The 26,398-nt window shown below is 37.6% G+C and overlaps 2 protein-coding genes across 2 annotated transcripts in view; one reads left to right on the forward strand and one right to left on the reverse strand.

Annotated features, from left to right (window-relative positions):
* The window catches only part of LOC126373133 (homeobox protein dve-1), an 86,002-nt gene that overhangs the window by 29,352 nt on the left and 30,252 nt on the right, over window positions 1-26,398 (forward strand). Inside the window, exon 2 of the mRNA XM_050019157.1 lies at window positions 7,428-7,617. Coding sequence (XP_049875114.1) covers window positions 7,428-7,617 — 190 coding nt within the window. The remainder of the gene's footprint in view (window positions 1-7,427; window positions 7,618-26,398) is intronic.
* LOC126373168 (probable hydroxyacid-oxoacid transhydrogenase, mitochondrial) overlaps window positions 1-26,398 on the reverse strand; it is a 247,904-nt gene that overhangs the window by 13,076 nt on the left and 208,430 nt on the right. The window lies entirely within an intron of this gene.

Here is a 26,398-nt window from a genome sequence, read left to right on the forward strand (position 1 = left end):
TGATATCAACTCAGAATCATGGCCTGAACCACCCCTCAAAGTTTTCGTTACGATGTCACTAACACCCCGTATAAACAAGCACACTTCTGGGATAAGCAAAATGATGGACATTCGATTTGATTGAACGGATGCCTTCATTTTTGGTCCTTTCAAACCCCACTCTTCTATTATTACGGATTTGAAAATGGGATCGCCCCCTATTACATGAGACTTAAACATTGCTGGCGAAGAGTATAACTATACACCTATGCCAACCCTTTCAGGAATACATGCGTGCTTATATGTTTGTCTTCTATTATCTCAGCGTCAACTTATTATTGAGATTGTGGACCCACGTAACCCAACACGAATAAAAATACTTGATTAGTATGTCAAATAAGTAACAAAATAGTGATGTACTTATATTAGAATTTATATCCCATTCTCTCTATGTCAGAGAATACGAAATAATAACTTTATAGAACGAAACTCTCCGCTCCCCACCAGCAGCTGACCTAGGTTTACCTCGCCCTCCCACTGTCTTACTTTAGTCTTCAATGGGAGTCAGACGTTACAAACACAGATGCCGCGTGTACGATGACGTCAATGTCTAGTGTCTGTGTAAAACGAGGCGTTTTGTATGAAGTGTCCGGGGTGTATCTAAGTGGTGATCTGTGCAAGTGGAAGAAAGCTTGAAAACCAAAAAGATAGTTGCCAGATAAACCAGGGATAAAAGGCGCTTGTAGGTTTGCCGCGGCGGCGGTAGTCTCTGTAAACATTTGGTCTTATACATCAACAACTAAACATAATATCTCTTCACAACCTAGGGTCTTCGGTAGAGAAAGAAAATGATTTCCATTAATTTCTTCCCAGAGTGGTGGTGTAAAGAACGATATAATGACTAAGATTGAGAAGGGAATGTTAAGTTGCAGAAAGAAAGCAGTATATAAAGCGAAGGATGGTGGTAGGGCTGGCAGAGGAAGACCTAAAATTGCCCAAATTGGAGATGTCCTTAGAAAAGGTTCAATAAGATCTACTCTAAACCGCCGTGCGTGTATGAAACGATTGAATAACGTGGCGGAAGTAAGAGAAGTACGTCAGGATCGAAGCAAATTGATTTCCATAGTCTCTGATTACCTTGGTGGGAAATATGCGTGAGTTTATGTATGTACTTATGTATGTTCTTCCTAGCTTAAACTATGTTTTATGCGCCGAAGTAAGTGTAATTGACTTCGGTTTTTGTAAGTATATTTAGAAGTATGGTTCATACAGAGTATTTCTATTTCTACAAACATACTCGCGTCCATTGCTTTTTTAGGTTTGGCCTCTGCCAATCAAAATCGTCTAAGAACCGCAAACATTAACTGATCAAAATTATAGAATTTGTGTAACTACTGTGTAATAACAAGTTACAGGCCGTGGTAGATAATGTAGGCCGTGTTAATGCTATAATCCTCTTTGTAATAGACCAAGAACAGCAACATCAATTTCCATGGAAAACGCATTGTACAAAAAAAAGCATTCAGTTGTTCAACATTCGATTAAGTTCACCGACAGATTTTATAGTTTTTGTTACGACGGCTTACATCACTGAATCTATAAAACGTTATCTTGACTCGAAAATACCTACTGGTAAAATTGTGTATCTCGCTAATCATCCGAAATAGTGTAATCTGATGACAAAGGGTCACCGGATCGCGTCCTTTGCGTACCACAGATAACTTACACGAGGCATCTCAAATCTGCGACGAATAAAAATAATCCCAATTGAGAACGTGTATACACGCTACACACGGCCGGCGAGGAACGCCACGTGATTCCTGTTTACCCGACCGCGGCGAAGCAAAAAGGAGGGTTATGTGTTTGACTGATATGTTTGTATGATATGTATACACTGTTTCAAGCACGTTTGTTTCAACATAACGTTTATACCACCTGTCACAATTTAACAGATGAGATGTCACTAGATGCGTCTTGATTGTCCAGTGGTTATAGGGTATGTGACCTCACGCTAATTTCAATGTGGTGCCATCTAGAGAACGAAGTGAGGACGAAAATATTTTTTTTTTAATGGTAGTGTGTTGGGTATCAAATGATAGAGATTAATTTGCACATTTCAAATATGTGCACATTACTTGCGGGTTTTATGAATTTACTCGACAATTACGTTAATTACGTGGAAACACGTTATATTAATAAATAAAACTCCAAAGTAATATAAATATAAATTTAAAAACTAAAACTCGTCTACGGAAAAATGACGCTATAAAATTATGAAACAAGAAAATAAGTATATGCCAATGTGTCCTAAAAGTTTACCTATCACAGCATACGACCACAGCTATCATCACTATACGGAATTTCAGAGAAATATATCTATTTTCTTGTTTCATACTTTTTAGAGCGTGATTTTTCCGTAGTCGGGTTTTACTTTTTCAACTTATATTTTTAACAATTTTTTTATTCACACTATAATTAAATTAAGTACTAGATGCGTGTTATACCACTTTTTTATGACATAGAATAAGGAATAATACTACGTATAAAACGGCAACCCTCCAGTCCCCACCAGCGGCTGAGCTAGGTTTACCTCACCCCCCTTGGTCTTACATTAGTCTTCAATCGTATGGCGTCAGAGGTCACACCCTCATATGCTCGTGTAGTGTCATACGTCAGTGTGTAGTGTCTGTGTAAAACGAGGTGTTTTGTATGAAGTGCCCGGGGTGTGCTTCTGGTAAGTTCCGATGCGGTCTAATGCTTTTAAAACTAGCCTGGTAAACTCCAAGATTATTTTTATTGGAATGTAGGTAATTACTGCTTATTTTTGTAAGTCTTGTAATTAGAAGTGACAAATAGATAACCACTTCTACTGACGTAATGAATACCTTACATACAGGATTACAGATAACAGTAGTACTTGCTTACCTTTAGTTATTTAAGATGTGCGCTTGATAATAATTAATTTATTACAAAACACGAGGAAAAAGTCGTCTTAAAAATTTACAAATAGGAGGTTATAAAAATGATAGCAAATAATCTCTCAAAAGTAAAACACTTACGGATAAAAAAAATCGTAGATCGTTTTTAACTGCTCTCATTTACATTGACGCATTTATTCAAATTAAAAATCTTTATCTGTCCGTGTGTCTCAGCTATTGGTCCTCGGCATTGTCTGGTTATTGGTCTCGTTATCGTTTTGCGCGAGTAATTTTGTTTATATATTTTTTATTAATTTGCATGTCACGTTAGCAACTACTGCTGTAGTGGTAATTGCTGAAAAATTCCACACATATTTTATTTAGGTTAATATATTAAGCAATCGAAGTTTATTTTAAAATTATTAGTCATGTACTTAATTATTTTATAAGATGCTCGTGTAATGTAACATTGCAAGATCATTTTTAGCATTTATAAATAATGTGAAATAATGATACAAATGAACAAGCGTTCGCTTTCTGAACAGTGTATCGTCCACGACTGTAATGTCATGTAGAAAGAATGTCATGTGCAGTGTAATGTTCGTTACTCGGTTTGACACTCACTGCTGTAACGTAATGTTACGACCTCAATCAGCGCTTATCGCTATCGACCCACTAGAGTCGATTAATTCTTTCAAATATTTTTCCTCTCAGCCGACGCCCTGAGCCGAGGTTCGCGCCCAACTGGGCACCCTCAAGCCTGTTGTCTTAAACGTTGTACCGGGTGAGAGCCTTCAGCGCTCCCCATTTGTCCGGCCAAGTAGTTAATGCCATCTGCGGCAAATCTACAATAAAGTCACGATAAAAAAAATTTATGTTACGAAGGATATCATTACAGGCGTTAAAATTACTTAAATGTACTTACTGATGTAATGTTCGAATCTGGTATGTTACATTACAAGCGATGTCTCGTAGTGAGTGACCGTCTTTAGTAGCTTTAAGACCAAGGCAAAGTGCGTCGATATCAATGGGTATCGCATTTAGTAAAGTAGTATGAGTAATCAAATAATTAGGAATCTGATACGTTTGATTTGCTACGATATCATTGTATGTTGTTACTGCAATTTACCCGACTTTATCTGACTGATTAACAAGATCAATTAACTACTGAGAATTTGCTTAATACCTACTTAAGTCACGGCTATAATAATCTGGCGTAGACAGAGTTATTTATATATTTATGTGATTTTGTATGGTAGCAACAAGTTAGGTACTATCCCCTCGCTTATTGGTATGTCTTAAACTAGACCAGACCTGTAAGATCTTCAGGTTAGGTAAGCGGATCTCTCGAAGAACATGATATCGCTTAGGAGATGGACCGGAGGAAACAAGACGAACAAAAATATTTGCTCCACTTCGTTTCCATACCGCAATGCGTTCATTCGTCAGTTTCTTAGAAGGTGATTTGGAAAAACCTGAGCGTCTCTTGACAGCTCAAGAATTAAAAGATAAGCTCTCTTGATATACAAATAGTACACGTTTCTAAACGCTATCTCGTACAAATAAGTGGGACATAAATTAATCAGGGCTGTACGCGATAGACAACAAGAGTAATGCCACGGTAAATGTTACTATCTAGTTTCGGTACTTGTTTGTATGCCGTTACTGCCTCTGTATTCATCGAGATTACAGAATGCGCGTTTTGGTGTTGTTTTCTTAGATTTCAACGTCACCTCTGTGAAGGTCGCTATGATGATCCGTTTTTTAGAAGACATTGATAAGACATATCTCGAAATTAAATATAAAAGTATGTTATGTTGCTGATGATAGATTCATATATAGAATAGAATAGAAATTGTTTGTTATAAAAGAACGCCACACACAAAACACAATTTTGAGGAAATACTATGGGTTTGCATACCTATGTTTCGATCTTGACGTACTTGTCTACTTCCTCTTCATTCATTATACCTTAGTAATACAGTACTTGTTACGTCTGTTGGTTTTTTAGGGAAATAACCTATTTTATAATTAATATATACTTATATTAGCAGTTGTTATAGGTAAACACCTAACCGCAAGTTTCGATAAGACAGTGATTCCCACATTCTATATTTCGAACCAATATTAACCAACGGAAGCGTATTATCTAATTCAATAGTGAATAACACAAAACACTTATCTCCTCCGTTCATTAAGGATGATTCAAAATAAAGCAGTTTTAAATATTGTTTGCCGTGATTAGAATGATGTGGGAGTAGTTCAAGATTTGATAAGGACTGATTGCTAAGTTTGTTGTAATTACAGTCATTACTCTGGCGATGGTTTTGTTGAAAGGATCACGGTAATTAAAGACGCCAGTAACAGGTTATATGCAAAGTACTGCTTATTATTAACTGCTAATGGTGACGGAGCACGCGAATGATACGGCTACTTGGAGATTTGCTAGCGAGTGGATTCTTCAAATCGAATAATACGATTTAACTTGTAATCTATCGGGAGAATGTATATTCAATAAATAAACATAACGTTATAAGTTATTAAGGAAAAGCCGCTTTATCAGTGACTCCATACTATCGCAAATGCGCTACCGCAAACACATGTAAGCTCGACAAGTGTAACAAAGCTCAACAAGCAGTCAACAACGGCTACAAATCGTTCCAAATAAATTGTAAGTTCGGCGAACATATCCATTGTAATTGTACGCTGTAGCCGTGATTGCAGCAAGAGTTAACACGTAATACATTACAGTTTGTGTCACAACACAATCAGGCTCGGCCGAGGACGAATCAGGCGCCGAGGAGCGTAATCTGGGTTAACAGGGGTCAAACGGCATCACAAATTCCAATACGATATTAGACGTATCTGTGGCGCGAATCAACGATTCTATGGACGGTGCGCACTGCTTTATTGGCTTTCTTGTTATACACTTGTTTGCATGTACGGACCCCTGATTCGCTGAATAAGTTGGCATTATTAGCTTTTGCCTCTGGTACGCGTAGTAGGGAAGAATGTTGCTGGCATCGAAGCGTCTAACAGATGCCATACTTACATCATCATCTCCCTGGTCCAATTTTTATAGAAGCGACTGTCCAATCTGAAGGTCCCATACGTGGCTTTACTTAAGCACATAGGTTTAAAAATCTTACCTATATATCGATGACAGCAATAAATGAACTCCGTGACTTCATATCTCTAGTGTCTGGCCACTTCCTTCGTCAACTACAAAATCATGCACAACATTAACCTCATTAAATCGCTATCATTGTGGTGAATCGTCATTATTCGTCCATATCATCAGTGGTCATATTCAATGAATATAATGTCTTGTATCACTGACGCAAGTGTCCAATTTGGAGCTCGACTCTCTTAAAGTGGTTCGACTTTACTCAGATCAGATCATATTGATAAAACATTGATCTCTCCCGCTTTGTCTTCTTATCTTTGTTAGTTTTATTAATGTCTTACTTTGACGTCTATTAGTTTGTCAATAGCAGTGATTGAAGCGGCTCAAATTCTTTATTGTTTGGACGTGCAAAAAGGAAAGCAAGAAATAGGTCCATAGATCTCTCTCTTTTTTTGGGTTTCTTTCCAGACAAGCGTTCTTTTCTTTGTGGCCCAGTCACTTACCCTTGGATAAAACGGCTTCTTTTGCTAGCTATTTAACTTTGTATACCAGCGGCACGTATAGTTTGTCGACATTTGGCATATTAGCATAAATACGAATTGACACTTAGTCGCTTGTATTTCATTAGAACAACGGGTAAAAACAGTGACCGGTGTCTATTTTACAGTGCATTATGTGGCTTCTTTTATCAGGTGATAATTTTCAGATTTGACTAAGCATGACGAAATTTTATGTCTGATGATTAGTTACCTACGTAGAGGAATCGTTGCCAAAAACATCATGACGTCTGGTTTTACCTATTCATTTTAAAGATTGTTTTTGAACTCTACTCAGCTCTTCATTGGTTACCTACTTTATCAGTTCATTGTATATGTGGTATTAAATTCCCGTAGTTCATAAAATACAGTTACATAATGAAGAATATTCAACGGTTCCTCTGTGTCGTGGATTCTCATTTCTTGCACGTCTACCCTCGTTGGTCATGCATATATAAACACATTGCACCAATACATGCGACCGCTGCACAAATTGTAGAATTATTCATTATTGAACTTGGAACTACTTCTTGTAAGCTCATGTCTAGACAAGGAGCTAAGTACTAGTATGCGTGGATCAACTGATAAGGACATTGAAAATGCACAAGTCCTACAGCGGCAACGTTCATTATTGACTATATAGCCTTATTCTACTAATACTCTTTACACGCGTTGAATAACAATTAAATGTGTGTAATTCTTGCAAATTTAGTTTTCCCAGCATAATTTATGCGGTAGGTACTCATAATGCTAATTCTACATAGGCGGCGAAGGAATGTCTGCTAATTGCCTTTGTGGAGAAAAAAGTCCCTTTTAAAAAGACTGGGTACATATTTTTTCAATATTTTTCTTTTTTCCCGTTGGCAGTCGCTGTCATCAGAGCTACGTCGCAGCAAGACGCCGCCGCGGCGGTCGCCAGAAGACCGCGCGGTGCCGCGGCCGCCGTCTGCGCCGGCGCATCATGACCGGGCGCCGCACACGCCGCACACTCCGCATACCCCGCACCTCTCTCCCAAGAAGGAGGCCTTCAACAACCTGCTCAACAAAGGCATCTCTGGTGAGTATCTATTTCTCCTTCTCTCTAGTGGGTGAAGGCTCGTGGACCGATATGCCTGAAATAATCAGTATATGAAAATACATGAAATACGGTAATCTTTCTTACAGTTTTCTAGTTCAAAACTAATTTTAATTAAATTATTTCTTAGCATCCATCATTTACGGCCAGAACTTGTACCTATCTAATGGTTACGGTGTCGCTGTACCCACTTTCTTTTCTTTCCCGAGACGTTTAAATCATTGTAAATCATTGTGAATTGTTTTAAGCTCTGTCATAACCGTCATACGTGGTACTCTCTTTGTATAGTTGTCCACATTATTCGCCGTCACGCGCCTTCCCTCGGCCCCTTTGTGAACCAAGCTCATCTCCACGATAATCTGACGCCATGCCTGATTTACCGATATCTTTCACACAGCCGATCGTTAAACCCAACTATAATATTCCAGATTGATTCCGCACGGCTATAATGATTGAATTAAAATATAATTTTTACGACCCTCCTTTGCTAGGAATAACTCCTTTGATAATGTACTTCGGCGAATGTTGACGGCTCTCAGCATAATTTCATGCAGATCTTCATTCGAATTTCTACGCGAAGATTATCAAGTTTATGTGTAGCAAACTATTTCACCTCTAGAAATTATACTTGGAATTCTATTTGACGACGCGACGTTCGTGAGATTTTCAATAATAGGTGTTTGTACGAATATTAAAAAGTAACAGGTATGTATGCAATAGTATCAGTCGTCAGCTAATGAAACAGCCCCCCAAATCCGCGCAGCTAATTTCACGACCAGTTAAGCGTCGCATTGCGAACAAATCCAGAATGACGCAAATCTATCGGCTTCCCATAACACACCGGTTTCTAATACCCTTCGTACACTCCCTCCCTAATAATTTTCCATTCATTCTCCTCTCTTTATGAATCATAATCTCTAAATCTCCCGGTGCGCCGTCCTTGTCTTTATAGTGTAAATCCTCTTTATACCGTCTCGTTCTAGTTCTTTTACCCCTTAAATCTAATCCGGGACATCCCGTCTAGTAAGGCGCGCTGGGAGCGTAAGCCGGCGTGTGCACACGCAATGCACACATACACACTTGCATCCGATTCTACAGGACCCTGCATTGTGTGCTCTATAAAGATTATAGAAATACATTTCAGACAAATAATAATATAGGAAACTACTTAAATGTTTATTCAAAAATACTTAACAAAATCTACGCGAGATAATAGACCTAACTATGCGTGCACTATATTTTGATCTGCCAATCAAACAACAAATTTATTTCACCTCATCAATTTACAAAAGCTCAGTTTCGTAGAGTATCTATAAAAAATAGGTAGAGAAGCCGGTGGCACGGTGGCGAGTTAATGCCTAACGCGTCTAATCGGCCGTTATAAATCATTATTAATTTCAAGTCGGCCGCCGATCCGCGCCGATTAGCGATTGCACAATGCCCGACGGATTACGCTCCACGACGGAGATATATCTTTTTGTCAAATCGTACCTGGGTAGCGTCAGACAAACAGCGCGCGGGCGGTCAATATTTTGTGTGAACTTCGAAAATACGTTTTATACACTGAAATAGTTTAGTGTAAAAAAAAATATTATGTAAAACAGTATTTTTCTGGATTTCGAACAGTGTGCAGTAGTTGCTATAACTGTAGTCAGCTGATTTAAAAAAAAAATACAGGAGGTCACCCATACCAAGCTTTTTCTTAATTTGCGGCTCATTCTCTGAATTTAAAACTAAAGCTGTATTATCAAGTCTAGAAGTAGGTAGTTTTACTTCGATCTGTTTTTGTGAACGGTACTTTATACGAATAAGCCGGTTTTATATAGATAAGCCGATTTATATTTTTTATAGTAGTTTTATTTTTTATTTTGTGTGTAAGACATACGTGTGTAGTAAACCATGATTTTATTGCTAAAATCAACGGTAGTTCGTGTTTAAAATTTTGAATTTTGAACCGTCAATAATTTGTATGTTTATTACGCTGCGTGACCAATTATAACAATATTTGTATATGGATGATTTGGATACCTTACTTACTTAATATGAATTTATTATTAAGTTGATAGCTATATTATTTGTGACAGATAATAGAAGGAAGAGATAATGTGGTACTGATTCCAGAACACACCTCCTAATTTTATTTTAAACCTCTGTGGTTTAACGGCATCATTCAAACCATGTATTTAGATTAAGAATATAATGAAAAAAAATAAAAAAAAATTAAGTTATACTTACCTGTCATTTTCTTATCCATCGAAAAGGAAAGGGACAGATAATGATTGATTGATTGATTGATAATCGACAGGCAAAAAAATATGGAACAAACATCAATTTTAGACAGAAATCTTAAAAATCCTTTCAAATTTTTACCCGATAAAATTAAGTTGACATCCCACCTCAATCAGGTTGCATGCTACAGAGATACCTATTTGATCCGTCCGGGTTGTTTCATTCACTCATTCGTTTTAACTGAAAAGCTGTCAATTATCCGTCCTTTTTCTTTTGCTGTAATCTGCACCTATAGTTGAAGTTAGTGTGAATGCATCGATATGAACTCGACCTCGTTTTTGACAATGTTTGTTGTTTGATTTTGTCAGATAGTTCGCTGCAGAAGATCAGAATCACATACAGAACACCTAAAGATTAGATATAGAACTCACGCCTGACCTTCTCTCGGTAATAATACCTTTACCAGATCTCGGTTTAATTGGTCATTAATCATCTTTGGATTAAAATAAGTCGCCGGCTCCACTAACCTTGGATTTATTTAAGCTCCTCTCATATTTTAACTTTTCTAATCCGAGATTAAAGTGATGCATGAAGAGAAAATGCATCATTAGCTGCGTACGCGCAGAAAAAGTAAAGGCGATTAAAAATTAAAACTTTAATACTGAGGCCGGTTCTCTCTACGGATATTAAGCAAATGTAAGCCGATGCTGAACTGCCGATTATTATATTACAAGTGTTACAATATTATTTTTGCTTTTAAGATTGGTAATGTCTCGAACACATGCCAATATATGTGTTCGAGACATTACTCGTACATTTTTACCTTATTCTTGATGTACATAATACCGTCTTCAAATCTGATTTTAAATATAGTTTGACGTAATCCTTAAATATTATATAAAAAAAACTTTCATAGTTTATCCTCCCGAGCTTTTGATTACCTACAATAATCGAAGCTGGGTACACGGGGGGTGTGGGAGGGCCTTTATCTCCGGGCGACACGAGCTTGATCCGCCGGATGATCCGGATGAGCGCTATCCGTGTGTGTCATGTGTGTGTGTGTTTGTGGTGTGTGAATTGTGAATGTGTGGGCAGTATTTTCTGACCCACATAATAATACATATGTATATTCCAAGATTTCAACATTAGCTGCTTTTTTATCAGAAATAAATTAAATAATAAATGCATTTATGTCAGGTGGGGAATCTGATGCCACTCCATTTTCATTGATAAGTATTTTAGTCTTTAATTACAATATTTATAAGATAATACTTGTGTGCTTTTTCTTTCACTTAACTTTCGTGTTCGACAATCAGAAAATATTGTTTCAATCGAAATAGTTTTCATCGGACTGATTCACATAAATATCGTATTTCAGCCTATTAATCTAGTCGCATTACAAAACCAATCACAACAACATCCGACTTACAAATCATAGAATGAGACAAAGCATAGAGATTATAGTTATTGTACATAGAAGTAAAAGAAAACACGATTATAATCGATCGCCCGTTGCGTCACCGTCGCAGGTGTTCTGCACTCGTCTTAATGTATGCTAATTGAAATTCCAATTTATCAATATTAGCAAAAACTAGTAGCGATACCCAATTATGTTGGTCAGTTATAAAATGAAATATGTATGCTCCAATGTGGTGCATGGTGTTATCTATCACAATGCCATCACCTGCTGTTTAATGAAAAATTAACGCCGCACCAGTAATTTGTCGCATATACATCTACTATTAAATAATTCATATATTTTGCAATCCAGTGTAGAATGTGTAAGTATGTTAATATTATATCATTGATATTGGCGCATGGGATGATAATTTGATGACTTTAGTAAAGAACAGCACGCGAGACTTTATCGGATCAATCTCACTAATAGCCGAGTTGATTGTATCAGTTAATAGATAAATGTTATCGATATATGACTGGCCTTATAATAAAGTCGTCATATCGGACATCACTTAGATCACGACAAACCGTATTAGGTTTGTTAAAACAAAACAGAAGATACAATATCTCTGGCTAATCAGTTACTCGAAATAAAAATAAAATAATAATAAAATAATAATTTGACACCTACACAAATACATTGGAGTCTAGAAAACATACATATGTTTTCTAACTGTATCAGCACAGTCGATAAAAAGATAGTGTTATTGTTGTGTGCAAATCTTCATTTCAATCAGGATTTTTTTGTGTGTAGACTAATAATATAATTACAATATATTACATAATTATACCTACCCAATCACACAAGCAAGATTTCAGAATGACGCCAAAGTTATCAATGCACTCCTCAACTTTGCATTACCACACAACACACAAGTACAGATATCCGCGAACGCAAGCGACGATAAATCGCAAGGTTTAGCGCTATCGATCACCGGACTCCAGCTGGAGACAACTTAAATCCATCTTCCGATTGAAAATCGTATGCTTCGAATTCCAATCCTTGGATAAAGTGGCTATTGATTGTCGAAAAGCTGGAGATGCAAATTCTTAAAAGTTATTTAAGTAAGTTTAATATAAAACATCCTCGCCTCACAACTAAGTATAAATCTCACCATTATCAAATGGAAAAAAAATAGGTATAACACATTTTTCACATTCTCGTCATCTCTATTGGTGAAAAATGCCATATCCGAAACCATTTCGAAAAGTTCGTTTCCTAATTTACAAACCAATCGGGACGGACTGATTCGATGATCGTGGTGGTTAACCGCTACCACACAAAGGTCGTTTTTGAACTTTCTGAATGTCAACTTAATAAGAAGAATTAAACTGGTGAAACAGTATAGCAATTTAAAATCGTCACATCGAGCAAGAATGCATTACTTTGCACTAATAAAATATAACCGGGGCTTTCGATTAGTAGTATGAACATTACAAGTTAAAATTTCGCAAACAGAACCCGGCTGCTGTAACGCTGAAATATATGGGTAAATAAATAGAGGGAATTTTCCATATCCCAAATCCATAATATCCCGACCTCTCGGGATACAATCCAGATCCGTCGGTCGCGTAATCCGGCTTAGGGCTGATCCGCGTAGGTACGCCGTGTGTGTACCAGAACAGTCTACCACACAAACGCCACCCGCACACCTTACGGAATTCGATATAAGTTGTGGTTCTCCAACAATCCTGCTGAGGTAGACTGTACTAAACCGTCTCCCACATCGCACCGCTGCTAAATCCTACAGAATCGCATATAAACAGCAGCTATTCTTAGGTGGTAGACTGTACGCTAAGGCAAACTCGCTTGCTTTCCAACAAAGACATGTGCTAAATATTGTCAAGAATGATGAAGATATATTTTTTTTGAAATGTAATACGATTAGGGCCCTATCTCACTAGGACACCACGGAGGCGCAACCACGGGGCGCTCAGGAGTCCAAGTAAAAAAGTTTGGGCTAAGGGTTTTTTGGATAACTTCTTCTCTCGTTTACAAAATCTACATAGTTATACATTTTCGTAAGGAGCTATTCATATATTTTTTTCAAAATTTTTACCTAGACCATAAAAAAGAATATTCCAAAATACTTTCACAGGTCAGAAATAAATGATAAAAAAACATTACTAAAACAATTTGTATGTCTTCTATTACAATTTAAATGATAAACATAGTAATTAACAGTTGAGTTCCTCTTTCGGATTAGTGGATAAGGTCAGCTAACGATGGTTAAACAACATTTGAGATTGATACTTAGCCAGAGTGTGGGTGGCCAACTTATTAAATTTTATTACACTCTTATGCTTCTAATAGGAAAATTTTATTTACATTACTAGACATTATACCTGTTTCCTTGTCTGTTAGTGGATGTTCGTTTAAGTCTTAATGTATATAAGGTAAAGTTGAACATCGCTCTGCCAATACGCAATCGGCAGCAGCAAAATTTATAAAATATACGTTCGTTTGTTTCAAATGTGCAATTTGCCTTCATTCGATGGGAACAGGAGTAAAATCTTCATAAAATTATTCATTTTAAACGACTATACTGTATTATGACGCAGCTGTCCACTGATCGCCAGCAAGTCGCGAGTCGCGATCGCTCTTTGATCACTTTAAAATCCATTAGCAACTTTATTACAGGTAGGGTTACTTATTGAGATTGAGTCCAAAACTCTATCAAGATAACGATTACAACGTAAACCTTCGGCAAGTTATTCAACTAAATCCGGATTGCCGTAATCCCGTCGGAGATGTTCCCCGGACCCGGCTCTGGCGCCGGCCCGGCCCGTGGCCAGCGGCTGCCACCTAATCTCCGCTCATCCGGATCAAGAGCTCTACTTAGCTCTATGTGTGCTCTACGCTCTACCTAGCACTCAAATCTCTACATGTTGCGAGCTCCTCGGATCTTTGTTAGCGAGATTTTCAACTGGTTTAGACTGCCCGAGGTGGATCGTGGATTTGTTAAAAAATGTCCGCGCGGGAAGATTTCAACAGATATTTTGGTTTTTGTATCCTCATGAAAATCAAGACAAATACAGGCTGTATTGCTGTATCCCCGAAGGGGTAGACAGAGGGGATATCAATTATCTATGATTCAAACATTAATTCAAGTGACACGTTTATTTACTTACTTACTTATATTGACTGTCAGACTACTTCATATGAGTAAAAAAACAATTTGTCGTTCCTGATAATCGTTCGAGAATTTGTATTTTTTATAAATAAGTAGGTAATCTTGGAATGATAAAAAATATCAAAAATATTAATACAAAAGCTGCAGACCGGTTGTCACGTGCTGAGCAAGGCGACGCGGAGGAGCGGGGCGGGGTGGTGCCATCAATCACTGTGAGATTATCTCCTGCACTTCAGCCCAATTTGAGGCATGCATCGGCTTAACACACACTCACATCGAACAACTTCTTTACACACTCGACGACTATCCGAAACAAATCTTTCTTTTTTCCAAAGACACATAGTCCTAAATCCTGTGACAAGTCGTCCGATAACCGCAAAATCGTGACAACGACTTGTAAGTTGTAACCGATCGACATCTTCTTAAAGTTCGTATGTGCGCGTATCATAATGCAAATCCTTACGATTACGTCTTTGTGTTCGAATTTTAATTTAGTTTTATAGTTGCGCGTGTGTGTGTTTAATCCGGCGGCGACAACAGAGGAGGGCAATCAGCTGAGCCGGTTGATTCTGAGATCGATCGATAAAAAATCGAGCGGTGGACAAACAAGAGGCCGGTGAGCGGATGATCCGCACCATTTGTCAAGATCAGCCCCGCGGCACCGCCGCACCGCGGATGTAGCCTCAGAGCGGATGACCGCTAGGGAATTGATCAACTGCTTTTCTTTTGATTGATTGAAAGACAGAATATAGTTTAGTTGTTAGTGCACCTACCGAGCTTGATAGATGAATATGGGTGCCACTTGTACGTAAAAAAATACACTGTATTATATCATTCATTTGGAAAAAAAATCAAATCCTCTTCAAGAACGACATTAAATATTTTTGTAGAAAGTAAGCTAGATTTAAATTTATAAACAGAATATAAAGGAAGACGCTTTTGTTTAAGCCACAATAAAAACCATAGTAGTGTACCGAGCGGTTACGGCGTGTTCCCTCGTCTAATCGCGAGGGACCCGTCTGGCTAGGCTTAGGGACCGCGCCCTTAACAAAATCTTAATCCCTACAAAGGGTTAGGAATATTATCTTATTACACTCACAAGAAATAAACCCTTAATTCGCGACGTTCCTTTGTAAAATATGGCTGCTGGTTATGGCGTTCGAAATTCAAAAGGGTCTTTGTCTTTAATCGCTATCGATAAACGATATTTTCGCCCAGTATTTTGTGCAATTTAAAATGCAGAAAGAGATTTGTTGTAATGATGCCTGTATTTCATTATTTTGTTTATTTTAGAAAACGCGCACATACAAGGACGTTGGCCAGATCAAAGCAGCTGTTAGTATCATTATTCTGTCGTCCTAATCTGGTGACGCGCAGAAACGTAAATTTAGCTTCAATCGCGTATTCTAAGCCCATTAATCGCGGGTTCAGTGTGGACGCACCTTTAATGTATGCGCGCACTTTAGGGGTGCAATATACGCTACTTGTTACTTAGACCTTTTTTTTTTATCTCTGCTATTAGCTCCTCATTTCTGCATTTCGCTTATCGACACTTTATTACAGTTGTTTGTTTGTTACATGCAGTCCGCTATTTAGGTAAGCTATAAGTAACTATTTAATTTTCTAAGCTTCAGTTAAACCCGCATCTAAAATCAGTGACTATCTTCTTCATCCAATCCCTTCCTCTCCTCTTCTCCCTCCTTATCTTTATATAATAATTTTCTATTTTTGGATAACCTTCTTTGCACTTAATGAGAATTGCATTGCTAAATACTTTTTTCTCGAGGTCAACAATAATTTGCTCACAAATGTCGTTCAACTTCGCGCTTGGGACATCCCTAGAGTTAAATCCACAACTACATGTATCGGCCGACCACTACCGGTGTATCTCCAGAGATCTGATAAGATTCAAATAAGGGATTAGAGAGGGACGCGGCGAGGATTTGCGCCCAACACCTGGGAGTGCGAGCAGGATGGACAATGGGATTATCTCTAGACGGACCGCGCCAAGTAGCCTCGTCTGTAATACGTGTTGCGTGTGTGGTGGTGAGTCACCCTTACAAATAATTTCCAGTTTAAATATGAAAAAAGATAAGTGTTTAAGATATTGCCGAATTGTTTTGCGTCAAAATATCTTTTCTGCTTTTCTCGATGAGGTAAAGGCTCAAAATGCTGGGTATTAAAACTTTGAGGTACATGTTTGTCTATTGATGTTTGTTCTCTGTCTACTCCAGTAAGAATGAAAGGCGTGAATACTCAGTTTTTAACTTGAAAACTTCATTCGAGGTACTTTTCATAAATATATAAGTATTTATGAAAAATGTAGTAGTTTTCAAATTATACAGCCAGTTTCATATTTTAAAACAGTGACGTGATTTTAATGTTAGCATCCAGCCGGATAAAAGAGGATGTATGTATTTTTACCGTCACGGGATTACGGTAAGGCGGGATCGGCGGAAACCCGGTATCCAGGATTGCCACATGCCGGCCTTTTTCAGGATTTTCTCGCCCTCGTCCCTTTTGTAATATTTTTTTACATTTACACTGAGTCCCACTCGGCAATTTATGAGTCGGTACGATGTTTGGCTAAAGTATTGAACTCTGGACGACTAAAGGCTACAAAATATTACTTTTATAAAAATATTACTATAGAAAGGAGTGTTTAATTTTCGTTACACATAATAAGGGTCTTTTTCATTATCTTCCATTCTCTGTGCATAATAATTAGTCATCTTCTTTTTGCTCTATCCTTTTCGTTCATTCGGATTAAAAATATAAAAATAGTCTTGTGTAAAAATTTATACGAACCAATATACAGGGTGTTAGTGACATCGTAACGAAAAAAAAAATGGAACGCCTATTTTATTGTACTAAAAACGATGGTGGGTGTTTTTCTTGTCGCAAATGTTTAATTAAGATTTTCAATTTTTACTGTGCCGCAATGTAAGTCGAACAACGCGCCACACAGACGCTAAACTTACGCGCGGCTACGTTACGCGTGTGAGATACGATGTTGATATCTAGGTAGGAGTTCTCATTCTCTTGTATTTAGATGCTTAGTAGTGGTTCAACGTTTTAAAATGTTGTTTGTTGAAGTAGAACACCTACTGCCACGATTTTTCACGCACGGTACCTACCTACCAGTTATTAAAACGTTCCTAACTTATTAACAATAAAAACTCTACTCTTGCCTTACCTTAATTGTTATTCCTTCGGATGAAGTACCTAGGTAGGTACCCTAGAACATGTCACGTCACGTAGGTATGCAACATCGCGTTTCCTCCGCGGTAGGTAGGTATCACACGCACTCACAAACACAACACCTTGCTCTTTAATAAACATCAACAATCTTCCATACTTTTGCGCAGTAAATGGTCTATGATCTCATCATAGTCGACACTACTCATTTACAGAATGAAACAAACACTCACAAACACGAAAAAAATATCCTCGAAAAACATCACGCGATTCGGGTCAAGCTTAGTATTCGACTGAGCGGAAGCGCGCGGCGGCGGCGTTAGCGCAAAGCATCAAAGGCGCCGACTAAGGGCGCCGACGACGCACTGGCCGCGGCCGAGTCGAGCCGACGACTAGAGAGAGAGAGAGAGAGTATGTTTATGGTGCAAGTGACAGAGAAAGAAATAGTATCTGTTCGTATGCCTACTTTATTGGCGAGCGTTGCCCTTGACCCGTGCGCCGGCTATTCACCTGCGCATAGCTGAAGTTGTAGATACGTTATTATTATTATTGATGACATTGATAAAATTTAATAATTAGTAATTTTTATTTGTTTGTTTTAAATGTGCGTTCTATGCAGCTTAAAACACAATATGGGACTGAAAAAAATCTATTTTTTTTATGAATTTGGCGACAGGAAACTTCACTTGATACCTATCAACTCAAAGAAATACCTAGTATCTGTTCGTAATGCCTACTTTATTGGCGCGCGTTGCCCTTGATCCGTGAGGCTATTCACGTCCGAGTATCCATCAAGACAGATCAAACAAGCCCTAACTCGGAGGTCTTGCGTCCCAGGATCCTTTAATTATGTCTTAGAACCTTCTTGGCCTATGTGGTCCAGTGGTTGAGCGATGGGATGCGGAGGGTCCGGGTTCGTATTCCGGTGGGGACATATCACAAAAATCTGTTTATAAGGCCTTTGGTTGGGACGTTACAGGCTGATCACCTGATTGTCCGAAAGTAAAATGATCCGTGCTTCGGAAGGTACGTTAAGTCGTTGCTCCCGTCTACTAGGTACTTATGTAAGCACGTAGCCGTTACATGAATATTTTACACAGAACAGGATAGGTTTAATTAGTTCTTTACTGATGATTTAACAATGAGATTTAAAACTACGAATAACTTAGTACTTAGTACCTCGGTACGGTACCAACATGTAACAAGAAAAATAAGATCACTCCACTCGGACAATTTTTTTCTTTGAACATGCCGACATTGCCTACGCGGCGGAGTTGCCGAACTATCGATAGGTAGATTATCAATTGTTGAACTTGAAAATTGTCTAAACTATCGAAAGTAGTGATAGTACATTTAGATCGATACTAGCGATAGTACCGATAGGTCTTGCTTTGTAACAATAATGGGTATTGATCTAAAAGATTTATTTATTTATTTATTTTCGATTTTTGTGTAGCGAGGTTTTGCGTAGGTACTTACATACTAAGTTGGTGGATGGTTGACATAGTAGGTAACTAATTACCTAATCTGTGGTGGTTGTGTTAGTTGGTTGTTAGTTATTCTAATGACAACAAAGAATACAATTAGTTACTGTTTCAACTGTTTTAGGTAGATAATGGCCCTGATTCCTATGAGTAAATGAATGAATAACCCGGTCGAATCAAAAAGGTATCTCGCTGGTAACTTAATTCTGTCGGTTGTTTTAGATTTCTGCTTAAAATTGACGTGTATTCCATAAATTTTATGCCTGTTGATTATCCGTCCATTTAAGAATAAGAATAAAATAAATTTATAATTTACGATAGACAGAGAAAGAAATAGGATCGGTTCGTAGTGCCTACTTTGTAGGCCGCGCCGCCGCCGCGCCGCCGCCGCGCCGCCGCCGCGCCGCCGGCGTGCGGCGCGGGGCGCGCGGAGCGGGGCGTGCGGAGCGGGGCGCGCGGCGCGGTGCGTGTGGCCGTTGACCCGTTCGAGCAGCTGTTGTCTCCATTACATCGAAAATTTTCGATAATTTGTCATTATTGTTTTTTTTATTGAAATTTGGGTTCTATGCAGCTAAAAGCACAATATGGAATTGAAAATAATTAAAAACAAAACTCAAAATTTCATGAATTTTGCGACGGAAAATTCCACTAGATATTAACTCAGAATCATGGTCTGAATCATCCCTTTCAGTATTCGTTACGATGTCACTAACACCCGGTATAATATGTATACAGGGTGTTAGTGACATCGTAACGAAAACTTTGAGGGATGATTCAGACCATGATTCTGAGTCGATATCAAGTGGATTTTTCCGTCGCAAAAATCATGTATTTTTTTTAGTTTTTTTAAATTATTTTCAATTCTATACTTTTGCGATGGAAAATTCCACTTGATATTAACTCAGAATAATCAGCTGAATCATCCCTCTCAATATTCGTTACGATATCACTTACACCCCGTACAAGTACATACGGTAGCCATACAAGTAGGAATATTGAGGGGGATGATTCAGACCATGATTCTGAGTTGATATCAAGTGGAATTTCCTGTCAAAAAATTCATGATTTTTTTTCGTTTTTTTTTTAATTATTTTCCTATCCATACTTTTGCGACGGAAAATTCTACTTGATATCAACTCAGAATCATGGTCTGAATCATCCCTGAAAGTTTTCGTTACGATGTCAGTAACACCCTGTAATTATGTCACTTGTAAACAGTCAAAAGAGAAGTTTCGACCTATAAAAAATCTAACTAAGTACTTCATATTTACTATCGACTTTTCGAACGTGGATTATAGTTATAAGGATTATAAGCATTCTATTTGAAGCAGGGTCGTCATACCCCTAACATTAAAAACCTGAGCTCAATCAGGGCTAAAGTTTACACTTTTTATTCTTTTTTCCGTTCCGCCGAACTAATCCACGGCTTATCTCCAGCTCCCAGTGAAAGCTATCGGAGTTCATACTGGAGCTACCCGTATCTGTAAAGATATAGAGTGTGTTTTCCCTTAGCAGTGTAAAAACAGGGACAAACAGGGTAGTGAATGAAGCAACCGCGACCTACCGTAGGGGTTGCTGCGTTGACGCGTGCTCACACTACTGTTATCTTTATTTTCCGTAACATCACGGCGGACACACCATTCAATCAACTTGCACTTTTCCACGCGCGTACGTGTAAGGAACCTACTATGTTCTGTGTAAAATGTATATCTAGGTAATTAATTAATGTCTGAGAAGGCAGAAATATGAAGAAATACATCTGTAATCTTGAAAATGTTCATATTTAAACGCCATTCGCAGTTTTTTTTATTTGTTTACAACTCTATCAAAATTATTAACAACATAACACTATCAAAAACTCTTAATACTCATTAAATTAAAAGGTACCATGCAGTTTATATTATTTACATTTAACGAGTGTTATGATGTTAATTTCATTATTACACTTAAAACTTAAGCCTTAAAGTTAAAATACACTAAATCAAAAAGGGATTAATGAAAGTATATACGTACTTACTTAATGTATTACGCTTAATACCTATAATATGATTATTGAAATATGCCAATATTTGATTATACAGGTATACAATTTTCGATGTAGAGTTCTACCGATTTGTATTTTATTTTAAGCTTTTAGAATTTAAGAAAAAAAAAACAAAGCTCCGGATTATCCCAATTAGTATTCATGTGGTAAAGCTTACGGGTGTGTGCATCACAAACGATTACAAACTAATCTGTTTAAGTGCGTTTTAAAAAGTGAGATACGAATAGTATTGTGTTGCAGTTGAGAACGGTTTATGATGCGCTATTTTTACGACGATTTAAGGCTAGAATTGTAGTCTCCTTTTTTCCATTGTTTAATTATTTTATTATTATTAAGAAAAAAAAAAATAATAATAAATAAATAAATTTAGTAGTTTAAGTATTGATATTTATTTATTATAACAATTATTTGTGTATTATTATTATGTAGTTTATGTACTCGAAAGTGTATTTCTCTTTTATTTATTTTTATACGTACAAGTATATCCCCATGCTGCACTATCCCGCTATATTACCTACATAATATTAAATATCTCCTATAATTAAAGGTTGCCTGGAAGAGATTGCTACTTAGCAATATGGGCGCCTATTGTACTCATTCTATTTCTCTTTTGTTTTGTATTTTGTTTTTTCCTGTTTGTGCAATAAAGTATTTGTTACGATATGTTATGTGAACGACAGGCCCAGTTATGTATATCGCATATCATACGTATTATACTTTTCCTTAGACCTCATGGAGCTAAGATTAGCTCTGCATTTTAGACTTTTGAGTGATACTTTTATTTGGCACTATTACGTGAATAAATTCCTCATCATTTTTTTTTGTAACTATTTGGATATTAATGCCTACTTCTTGTTCTATAAATGTAAAGTTGACCATTCGCGAAATACAACAAAGATATTAAATAAAATATTATCTACGTAAATACTTTTCGTGGAAACTCGTGATGAGAAGTGTTACGTCAGCGCCATCTTAACTTTATTCGTATTTTAAAACAATAACAAATATTGTTATTTTGATAATAACAAACTTAAGTGACGTTATAATTATTTACCTACTGTGCTTGAATATCTTAGGTACATACTGAATGCTAAAAGACAGCACGATATGTGTGAATTCAATTTATTATTTGCGGAATGGAATACATTTTAGTAACTTTATATTACGAACGTAAAAATAAAAAAGCGAATGAATACTTTATCCTGCTTTTCCCGTTACTTCCGTATATAATATCGTCTCGCATATAATACGTCAATGATCTCATTATTGACGTCTGTTTGTTATAGTAGACTCATGTGTACCGCTAATTATTTTAATATCTCCGGTTCTGAAACGCTCGTTATATCGGACATAAATATTTTATCCGAGATCATCCCTACTTTAATCCTGCGTGGACGTCACAAAAACAAATAAGAGCTTGCTGCGATTACGTATACAGTTTTTGTACAACAGACAGACAACTATTTATATGCTTTTTAGGGATCAGTTTCATCCAAAGTGTCGTGTTTGAGTAGGGGACTGTAACATGCTTCTATGCAAAGATTTTATTTTTATACTAGCTTTTGCCCGCGACTTCGTCCGCGTAGCGTGTTATAAAGAGAGATCTTTGTGTGTGTGGGAGTGTATGTCAAATTTCAAGCATCTAACTTATGCAGTTTAGATTTTTTCATACGACATTTTTTCCCCGCTAACTCCCATTTTTCAAAATACAGCCATAACTAAACTTAGGTATGCATGCATGCTTGATTAAAAACATCTACTCGTATCTTACGCGGTTTATATTTTTTCATACAAATGTTTTTTCCCGCTAACTCCCGTTCCCGTGGGAATTTTTGAATACCTTGTTGCAACTAAGCCTTAAGTTTACTAAGGTACCTGCATGCCAAATTTCAAACGTCTAACTTGAGTGGTTTAGATTTTTCATACAAAAGGATTTCCCCGCTAATTCCCGTTCCCGTGGGATTTCCGGGAATTCCTTTCTTAGTGCACCTCTACGGTACCTAAGCTACGTCTCTTCCAAAATTTCAAGTGCCTACGTTTAGCCGTTTAGGCTGTGCGTTGATATGTCAGTCAGTCAGTTTCTCCTTTATATATTTAGAAGATTAGATTAGATTAGATTAGATTTTTTTATACAAATGTTTTTTCCCGCTAACACCCGTTCCCGTAGGAATTTTGCAATATCCTGTTGCAACTAAGCTTTAAGTTTACTAAGGTACCTGCATGTCAAATTTCAAACGTCTAACTTGAGTGGTTTAGATTTTTCATACAAAAGGATTTTCCCGCTAATTCCCGTTCCCGTGAGAATTTCGGGAATTCCTTTCTTAGTGCACCTCTACGGTACCCAAGGTACCTGCATGCCAAATTTCAAACGTCTAATTTGAGTGTTTTAGATTTTTCATACAAAAGGATTTTCCCGCTAATTCCCGTTCCCGTGGGAATTTCGGGAATTCCTTTCTTAGTGCACCTCTACGGTACCTAAGGTACCTGCATGCCAAATTTCAAACGTCTAATTTGAGTGTTTTAGATTTTTCATACAAAAGGATTTTCCCGTTAATTCCCGTTCCCGTGGGAATTTCGGGAATTCCTTTCTTAATGCACCTCTACGGTACCTAAGGTACCTGCGTGCCAAATTTCAAACGTCTAACTTGAGTGGTTTAGATTTTCCATACAAAAGAATTTTCCCGCTAATCCCCGTTCCCGTGGGAATTTCGGGAATTTCTTTCTTAGTGCACCTCTATGGTACCTAAGGTACCTGCATGCCAAATTTCAAACGTCTAACTTGAGTATTTTAGATTTTTCATACAAAAGGATTTTCCCGCTTATTCCCGTTCCCGTGGGATTTCCGGGAATTCCTTTCTTATTGCACCTCTACGGTACCTAAGCTACGTCTCTTCCAAATTTCAAGTGCCTACGTTTAGCCGTTTAGGCTGTGCTTTGATATGTCAGTCAGTCAGTTTCTCCTTTTATATATTTACATTACATATTTAGAAGATATTTCCGTCATACATGATTTCTATGTAACTTTAACCATTAAGGCTGCTCACGCGACGGAAGCTTAAAAAATGGAGTAACTTCTCCCGTTTTCCCAAAATTTCCCTTCACTACTCTGCTCCTATTGATTGTAGCGTGATGAAAAGTATACTATAACCTGCCCAGGAGTATGAAGAATATTTGTACCAAGTTTCATTAAAATCCGTCCAGTAGTTTTTGTTTCTATAAGGAACATACAGACAGACAGACAGACAGACAGACAGACAGACAGACAAAAATTTTACTGATTGCATTTTTGCCATCAGTATCGATCACTAATCACCCCCTGATAGTTATTTTGAAAATATATTTAATGTACAGAATTGACCTCTCTACAGATTTATTATAGTATAGATTATTTCACTTTTTTTATTATCACTGTGGTCTTATGGTACACTGGCTTGCTTCTCAAACGAAGAGCGCCAGTTCTAACCCCGGTCAGGTCTTGCACTAATGAGTTATTAATTTATCTTAAGTGTAGGTTTTCACTCACATATTTGGCTCGACCATTTTAGACAGCGATACACCTTATTAACACGTTTGTTTAGCAGAAAGCTCAATGAGGTGTGGGTACTTAGCTCATCTTGCGATGGATGTACCTCTGGCTACCCCAATTGGGATATAAAGAATATTGAATATTGAGGTTATGTTTGTTTTTATTATATCTTCTTTGTCCCTATAGTAATTTGGCCGTTCGAGGTTAAGTGACATTTGTGTTCGTAATGTAGACCCTTTGTGAAGCGAAATAAATCCGACTTAATATTATGTCGTTGTATTTTATTAATGTGATGTTTTGATATTTAAGTCGCAAATAAGTCAATTTTGTAATTATAATTATACCTACCATTTCTACTTTTGTATGACACCGCTGGCTTCGCTTTGTGAATAGATATTTTAGGTTAACATTTTTATTTATTAAAGTACTTATGGTTATTATGGTATTGCTTAGGTATATTTGCTATTCGTCATCGTCACAACGCCCCTTATCTCAACTGATGAAATATAACGGTAATTTCTGTAACCTTTCATCTGTGGGTTTTGTTTACTCTCCGTAGGTAACATGAGTCATTCGTTTGATGTATCTCTGACTCTCGACTTATCCAATAAGGGTAATGCTTCTCTATTGGTTACCCCTATGAATACGACTCAGCCAATATATTAAATTGTATCACGCAAGGCGAGTCACCTGTGATGTTGTTTAACTACATTTGCGCTATTTTATTGAGCGTCTTCTTACTCCAAAGCAATCATGTTTATTATATTCATATGAACAATGGATTTGATTTAAATCATTTGTTTGCTTTATAATTCATCGTCGAATCAAAATAGATAAGTATTTAAATGATCAACGGCTTTTTATCGGCGTTCTTTGAGCCCCGCGCCCGCTCCGCTGTCCGTTCTGCTCGTGCGCCCGCTTAAGCCAGATTTCAATAGAGTATAATCTCGCCCTAATGAATCTCCAATCCGGATTACCGACCCCTATAATGGCTCCGCGATGGCCGCTGCAAACGAGCGAGATGCCGTTTAGAAAAACTTTGATTAGTCGAGTGCACGCCCGGGCTTATAGTGAATTAGATAAGTAGGTTGGTTGATTCAAAAATGTACACATTGTTTAGCATAACTCTCGGAAAATTAAACATTGGAATATAAAATTAATCTTGGTTTAGACTGCCGAAATGTTAATGCGATTAGGATACATTGAGGATTCGGGAACAGTTAGAATTGTCACGGCTAATTCAGTCGTCCGATTCCGTCCAATAAATTGTAAGAGCCGCACGACACTAGGCTAATCCCATTGGCGGGCATTAGAACGGCTTTGTGCGGACAGATCGCGCTCGCACGCCAAAATTACCTAGCAATTGGTAGCCGAGCCGAATTGCCTGCGGGCTCAGCCTAAATCGGCTGCAGACACTTTTATTGCCCCGGCAAAATCCCGCTGACCCGGGCTCGAGCCGATCCCAGCTTCGGCTTTATCCCGGTCCCGCTTAATCCCGGATTTGACGTCGCTTAATCCGAACCCGTGTTGGATATCGCGTCGACACAGGCGCTCGCCCGCACTTGTCTATACTCTCCTATCTATATTGATTTTGGATTTGCAGCTCACCTTCAATGAACTCCCGCTTTTAAACGTAAACAAAGCGCCTGAACTTCATAAGGATTATCTCAGTTCAACATTCGTATAAAAA

The sequence above is a fragment of the Pectinophora gossypiella genome, chromosome 2 (genome assembly GCF_024362695.1).
Source record: "Pectinophora gossypiella chromosome 2, ilPecGoss1.1, whole genome shotgun sequence".
NCBI classification, from domain to species: Eukaryota; Metazoa; Arthropoda; class Insecta; order Lepidoptera; family Gelechiidae; genus Pectinophora; species Pectinophora gossypiella.